The sequence below is a fragment of the Zingiber officinale genome, chromosome 9B (assembly GCF_018446385.1).
Source record: "Zingiber officinale cultivar Zhangliang chromosome 9B, Zo_v1.1, whole genome shotgun sequence".
Taxonomy (NCBI): Eukaryota; Viridiplantae; Streptophyta; class Magnoliopsida; order Zingiberales; family Zingiberaceae; genus Zingiber; species Zingiber officinale.
This window is the reverse complement of record NC_056003.1, coordinates 119,729,126-119,737,267: the sequence shown is the minus strand read 5'-3', so window position 1 is coordinate 119,737,267 and position 8,142 is coordinate 119,729,126. Positions and strand designations below refer to the sequence as shown.

Genomic DNA, 8,142 nt, shown 5'->3' with positions numbered 1-8,142 from the left:
TGTGGATGAGCTCTGGTTTGTGGATTCATCTCTGGATGCTCCCTTGCTCTCACTTACCAGCTGAATCAATACATGCAATTATAAGCTTTAAAAAAAAACACTAGGTACAAGGTGTGCACTATGATGTTATGGTGCCTGATTCATTGTCTGTGTCATATTTTCACGACTGAGACGATTCAGGGCATCTTTTAGGTGCCTCCGAGTCGTCTCAGTTGAGAAAACAGGCACACTCTTATAGATATCCGGGCGGGTGCCATATAGATATATATAGGTTTTGAGAGGCTACTTGCCTGTCGATGTTGCTTATCCATGACTGTGTGGTTGGGACACCTGAAAGTGATCTGAGCCTTTTAAAGTGAATACACTCGGTGCACTCGGATCACTTTTAGGCACCACAACCACTCAATCGTGGATAAGCGACATGGATGGATAGTCGGGCATTTATCAGTTCTCTCTGCCTCTCTATATCCTCCCTAACTAGCTGTTTGCGAAGCGTGTCCATGAGTGACTAAGGGCGTCTGGATCACTTTCGACACTCGGGATGCCTTGACCATTTAGATGCGAGTCAGAGAGGATATCACTCCTCTATATATATACTGAATTGATATGCTGCTTGACTCCCGTGCTCGACTGGATGTGTGGAACATCCGGATGTCTATGAGAGTCATGCACGTGAATCGTGCATGGGAGTCAAGTAACATAACACGACTCTCTCTATATAGAAATGATATCTTAGGGATCTTATGTCTCACACCTCGTAAATACCTATTTTTTTATTTAATTTTTTTTATATATTTAATATTATAATCTAATCCCTAAATCGATGTAGTTAAAAAAATATATAAAATGACATGATCGCGAATGGTGTCTGCAGAAATCAATCCAGAGCATACAAATTATATATATATATATATATATATATATATATATATATATATATATATATATATATATATATATATATATATATATATATATATATATATATATATATAGACATGCATATGTAATATATTAATATATAAATTATTTAAGTCTTTGAAAATTCGAATTGTTTGGATTTTCTAATGTCACCTTATAAATCAAGAATTAATTATTTGGGTAAGATTCGTAAGACCCATGTAATAGTCACGCTAGAGAATCTCATCAACAAACTACTGTAATGGACTTCTCTATGCAAAAAATTATTTTAATTTAATATTATACTTGTCTTAGTAAAAAAAACTAAGAAAAGTATATTTTTTAATATTATCGGCTTAAAATATTTATAGAAGCTTATTTGATCATAGTGTTGTCAATTCTAAGATATTAGACTAAAGAGAATTATATTTTTTTTTATATAAAACAACTAGAGAAAATTAATGATGAAAAAAATTCATAATAATACGCTGTAGCTGAGTTTCGAACTTTAGATCACTGATTGTTTCGCTTGTGGAATTACTAATAAACCTTGAAATTATTTTTAATGTAAATAGAAAAAAATGACATTAACGTAAATATATTTTAGGCTTGGCCAAAATTAATTAATAAAGGTGGAAATTTTTTAATAAAATAGTAATATATATATATATAAAATTTGTCCGATTCATTTTCACACTTGGATTTCCTGACTGAGATCATTGGACGCTTCGATCGATTCCAGACGAAATTTATGTTTTATATTTATTAGGAATATTTACAAGATTTTTTTTTTATAAAAAAAATGTATGTACGCCTTTTGCCCATATCAAGAAAATTATAGGCAATTATGTTCACTTGGAAATTATGAAGATTTCGTTTTTGAATGGAAGTCTCCGTCCACTCCCAGCCCACCACGCCACCAACTCCACGCGAAACTTCATCTATCCGAATAATTTAATAATTAATTCCTTCCCGCAGAAGAGAAAAATAATACGTGGAGCCCACAATCATTGCGAGATCAGATCCAATCTGATCCCTGACGCCTCCTGCGTCGACTAGCCAGCGCCCGAACCGCATTTCCATTCCCTTCGTCGCTCCGGATCGACCCACCACCCGGCCCCTCCGCCGCACCAAAGGGATGGGCGAGCTCTCCGCCGCCGATCACGCCTCTCCCCGTCTTCCCCCTCCGCTGCCGTCGCCGTCGCCTAAGAAGCTGTCGGTGCTCCCCCTAATCGCCCTCATCTTCTACAACGTCTCCGGCGGCCCTTTCGGCGTCGAGGACTCCGTCTCCACCGGCGGGGGCCCTCTGCTCTCGCTCCTCGGCTTCCTCATCTTTCCCCTTTTGTGGTCGCTCCCGGAGGCGCTCGTCACCGCCGAGCTCGCCGCCAGCTTCCCCGAGAACGGGGGCTACGTCCTCTGGATCTCCTCCGCCTTCGGCCCCTTCTGGGGCTTCCAGGAGGGCTTCTGGAAGTGGATCAGCGGCACCATGGACAACGCCCTCTACCCTGTCCTTTTCCTCGACTACCTCAGCCAGTCCCTCCCCCTCTTCGCTCGGCCCGCCGCCCGCGTCCCCTCCCTCCTCGCCCTCACCGCCGCACTGACTTTCCTCAACTACCGCGGCCTCCACATCGTCGGCCTCGCCGCCGTCGCCCTCACCGCCTTCTCCCTCTCCCCCTTCGTCGTCATGGCTCTGCTCGCGGTCCCCCGCATCCGCCCCCGCCGCTGGCTCGCCGTCGACCTTAAAAAAGCCAACTTCAGGGGATACTTCAACAGCATGTTCTGGAACCTCAACTACTGGGACAAGGCCAGCACCCTCGCCGGCGAGGTCGACGACCCTAGCCGCTCCTTCCCGCGGGCCCTCTTCGGCGCCGTCATGCTCGTGATGGCATCTTACCTGATCCCCCTTCTCGCCGGCACGGGAGCGCTCGACACCTCCACCACCGGCGAGTGGAAAGACGGCTACTTCGCCCAGGTCGGCATGGCCATAGGCGGCGCCTGGCTCAGCTGGTGGATCCAAGCCGCCTCCGCCATGTCCAACATGGGCTTGTTCGAGGCCGAGATGAGCAGCGACTCCTTCCAACTGCTCGGCATGAGCGAGCTGGGAATGCTGCCGGCCATCTTCTCGAAGAGGTCAGCACGCACCGCCCGCCTCTTCTTCTCCTCCGTCTCTCTCCTCCGATTCCTTTCTTCTTCCTTTCCCGATCCCCTTGCAGGTCCAAGTACGGAACTCCGACCACCAGCATCCTATGCTCTGCTTCCGGCGTCCTGCTCCTGTCGTCGATGAGCTTCCAGGAAATCATCGAGTTCCTCAACTTCCTCTACTCCCTCGGCATGCTCCTCGAGTTCGCCGCCTTCATAAAACTCAGAGTAAAGAAGCCAGAGCTCCACAGGCCGTACAGGATCCCGGTAGGAACCGGAGGTGCCGTGGCCATTTGCGTACCTCCGACAGTTCTGCTGGTCCTCGTCATGTGCTTGGCTTCGATGAGGACCGTGGCCGTGAGTGTAAGCGTCATGCTGGTCGGGTTTCTGCTACACCCTGCGATAGAGCAGCTGAGGAGCAGGAAATGGGTTGCGTTTCTCGCCACCGCTGAGCCGCCGGAGAGCTTCTCCAGCGCCGCCCTGGTGCAGGACCAAGTGACCATCGACGACGATGCTTCTGTAAGCCTCTTGCTGGACCATTCGCATGCCAAGAAGGAGCCTCTGGACTTGGCAATTTCGTTGGATAGTGCCTTAAAAATGGAGTGAAACAGAGTTAAAAACAATTTGTATTAGAAATTTCGAAGCTACCTTACACAATAATTAATGAAAAAGTTAAAATAGATTGATTGTATACTATTTTCCCTAGAAGTTTTTGTATTTAAATTTTTTTTTTAGCAAATATTGCCCTGGTCATGAACTCCAATGTTTGGTATATTCGATTACTCATCTCACTCAGAGTTCAAGTAGTTCATGTGGTAAAAATAGATGATTCGTTGGTCCTCAGAACAAGTTTTGACTCTAAATTGTATGTGGTAACATTTAATGTTTTAATCATCGCACCACTTTAAGATCTTAACCATCGCATCGTTTTAAGATAAATACAAGTTCAATTAAATCATGGTAGTAAAAAGATGAATACGCTCGTCATTAGTGTCTCCGTCAATCCGTCTCAAGGTCAACATGAATGAGATAAATCATGAACGATTACTAACCTTTGGAATAATGACTAGCACATATGGGAGACCTCGGTTTTGCCGAGATTTGAATCCCAGACCTTATGGTGGTAACATCTCATGCGCTAGCCACTAGACTCATTCGAAGGGACAAGTTCAAATAGATCATGTTCTATGGTGTAATGGAAGAGTATAAAATTATTATCAAGTATATGTGATTCAATTCTTAGTTGTGGTATATTTGTAGATTTTTTTTTTTTCAAATGGGGCATGCAACCATGTACACTGGGTTTTCGGGTCGTCTGTCACGAATACTTCTCAGTTTACCCTGACAACGATGGAGAATTTTTTTGGACTGGGTCGGTCGTCCCATGTTCGATGTTACATGGTTCATTATTTTTTAAGGTAGATTATATTTGTAATTTACATCCTTTCACATAATCTGGGGATGAACTATGAAGGACATATGAGGTGAGCATAATCACTTTTACTATAAAAGTATATCATGTTTTTTTTATTTAGTTGACATTAGTTATCTAATTTACATCGATTAATCTTGGAGTGATTGGTCTCGTTTCAGGAAAATTTTTCATCAGCCATTGGAGTAAATTAAGAAGTATTTATAGTGGATGACCTATCAGTCTAGCGTCCTTAGTGTTGGGTCACCTGGAGCTAGAGGAGGAGGGGGTGAATAACTTGCTCGCTTCGTCGATGATAATCTTTTGCAGCAGAAAACACAAAGCAAAGTTCTCCAATGTTAACATGAAGGATTTACTTGATATCCATCTCAACGAGATAACTAATTCAAGGACCTATACGTGAGCACACTCTCCTTTATGAAATATACTCATTCTTGAAACAATCCGAAGATGAAAAAATCTCGTACAAGCTCATACAAAAATACCACTCAAAATAAGAAGCAAATATATAAATAAATATAAAAACCTTTTTTAAAAAAAAATTATTGCCTCAAATCTATTATATATAATTAACTTAACTTCTAAATCTTAAAATTTTAAACCTTAAAAATATATATAATATACTTAAAATAAAATTACTGAATGAATTCATATGCCTGTGTTGCACATGGGCATGCAATGAATATATATAAAAGTTTTAATCACTAGCACTAGAGTTTTATTTTAATACTATTCAAATGAATATACGCCAATTAGATGTTTACCACTAGAATTTATTTAAAATATTTGTATTTGTCAATTTATAGTAGAGCTTATTATTAAGCATAACTATATTTTCAAACTCGATTTAAATGGATTAGATATCCACAAATGCTAAGTATCGAGCACTATCACAGTTTGATTAGGGTCAACATAATTATTTCCATCACGATCAACTATTCTCCAATGATAAAAGATGAAATCGTTTAAATCTTAATAAATGTTCTAAGTGGTTTCACATATTTTGGAAGAGAGTAATTATGGAGGCTTATTCAATCTTAACTTAGCAATCTTTCTAGATAATCTAAGTAATATTTGCACATGCCAAGAATCAAATTATGCCTCTTTGTCATCAACTATTCTCAAACCATATACATGTATCCCTTCTTTATCAGTTGTCGACTACGCATTCATCAACAGTTAAGTAATATATAAACACTGAAGTGCACTAGTCTATTTTTAAATTTACCATGTTCAATTAGTGATCAACAGTTGATTGTCCGTAACTCATCAGTTGACTACTAAATTTTCTAGGCTCTCATTATGTGACAGGATCATTACAACTTTTAAAATATCTCAAAGTTATGTCAGCTTTAAAACTCACATCTCTCTATCTATGCTATAAAATTCATGTCTAAGAGCATAATTATACGCATAATGATCTAAGGAGGTACAATGAATTTGATTTAAAGTATTTCTAAGATACTTAAGATGATCGATGAATTTTAGTCAAAATTTACTTGAGTGTTTTAGAAATCTCATAATCATTTTAAATTATGACTATTATATTTTTGGGAGCCTCCGGAATATAACTAAACTCTCAGATTAAATTGAGAGTTATGAGTTTTTGAAATCTTCATACCCTTGAGATAATTTGAGACAAACTCATTAAAAAGCTTAGGCTTGTCACACTTATTCACCAACACTAACAAAGGATTTCTAGGATTCTCCTAGTTCAAGCTTTATCAAGATTTTAAAATTTTGAATATTGTAGGGTCATCAGTGAGTTTTGACTAAAAGTCGCTAATCGTTTTAAAAATCTCAAAATCACTTCAAACCATGATCTTTACACTTATGAGAGTCTCCTAAGTGTAAACATGCCCTCAAACTTGGATCCCACGACCTACAATGAGAGTTGTAAGTTTTTGAACTCTGCCTAATTTTAAGACAATTTGGCACAAGTGTTGGTGCAATCGACCTCTAGTTAAGGTTGACCAAGTTCGAGTTGACTCGAATTAGATTTTGATATTTGATTAATATGTTAGTTGGTCAAGTGAGAGATCAAATAGGTTTAGGTTAAGGTTGACCTAATAACTGACAGTCAATCAATATGTTAAGTTGGTTGAGCGAAAAATCAAGTAGGTCAAGGTTGATCGGATACTTGACAAGATATGAAAAGTCCAAGTGGATCATAATCAACAGGACACTTGACGATTGGAAGTCTAACATGGAGTTAGTACAAGATGAAAAGACCAAGTGGGTCATGGTTGACTAGACACTTGGTAGTCGGAAGTCCAATATGGTGTTGGCAAGAGGAAAGTCCAAGTGGGTCATGATTGATCAGATACTTAACAATCAGAAGTCTAACAAGGAGTTGAGATGAGACATGAAGTCCTGACAAGTCAAGGTTGATCAAATACCAGACAACGATGAAGTCCTAATAGATCAAGGTTGATCGAATGCTAGACAACGAGGAAGTCTCAGTGAATTAAGGTTAACCAGATGTTAAACAACGAAAAGTCTCGGCAGATCAAGGTTGATTGAGTGTTGGGCAAAGGAAGTTAGGGTAGGTTGATGTCAACTATATACCAGACAAGATGAGAATTCGACTTTGATAAGGCTAAAACAGGGTGTTAATCAATTGATAGGGTGATTGATCAACTAATGGACGTAGTGCACTGTGCGTGCTGCAAATGTTCTTAACTGCAGCGCGCTATGCGCACTGTCAATGTCTTATAACTTTAAATAGCTTGTAGTTACTGTGGATAGAATAATTACATGCTGTGGAAAGTCAAATTTATTGTAGTGGTTGTTTATTTGCCTATGCATAATTATAGTTTTAGATATAATGATAGGAATAGGGTTAACATGGCTGATAGCCCTAGGAAATCAAATTCAAAAGTTAGACCTAATAAAAAACAACCCACTTTGCCTAAGGAGAGGAAGGTGGTGGAAAATCTAGGCATTAATTCCAAGAAAGGGAGACACATGCCTAGGAAGGTGAATAGGTTTAGGAATATTCATGGTGGATAAGTCGATTCTAGGGTTAGAAACTTAAAATTAGAAAATCAAACCTTGAGAAAAAACTTGATAGGGTAGAAAAAGTACTAGATAGATTCATTGTTGAATCTAAAGGACTTGATAAGATTTTGGATAGCCAAAGACCCAACAATCAGATTTGGGATACATATCATCATCCCCTAAGGCCAAAGAAAAGTCACATGTAATGATTGCACGTGCTAACGGCAAGAGAAAATACTTCAAGGCTAAAGAAAAGTCGTATGCTAGGGTTGCATATGACTATAGCAAGGAGAAGTCAAGAAATGGAGGTAAAGCCATTTAAGAAAAAGGAGAAATTAACTAAATTAAAGACAATGTGTCTAAGGTTAAGAGAGTAAAGTGGCTAGGCCAATTATCACCCAAGGTGCATCATAGTGGTATAACCATAATTGATGAGTCATCTAGGAAGGTGGCTAGGATTAAGAGCTCTAGGGGATGATCAAAAAGTCAATTTGGGACTTATGGTTAATGGATCTCAAGTGGACTTTGCTTGGAATTCTAGATGGATTATAAAATGTGCCAAAGAATTTAGAGATGAACTTGAGTCTTTAACCTAGTTGGTTGGCACAATTAGGATGAGATTCATATTGCATGAAAATTGATTTTAGATATATGGATGTTATATAAACTAA

The 8,142-nt window shown here is 39.5% G+C and overlaps 1 protein-coding gene across 1 annotated transcript; it reads left to right on the top strand.

The window, feature by feature from the left end:
- The first annotated feature begins 1,749 nt into the window (after nt 1-1,749).
- On the top strand, nt 1,750-3,735 carry LOC122024257 (probable polyamine transporter At3g19553). The gene is made up of 2 exons (XM_042582835.1): nt 1,750-3,030; nt 3,114-3,735. Exons 1-2 carry the CDS (start codon nt 2,039-2,041, stop codon nt 3,643-3,645), a joined length of 1,524 nt encoding a protein of 507 aa, XP_042438769.1. The 5' UTR covers nt 1,750-2,038; the 3' UTR covers nt 3,646-3,735.
- Nucleotides 3,736-8,142: the final 4,407 nt, after the last annotated feature.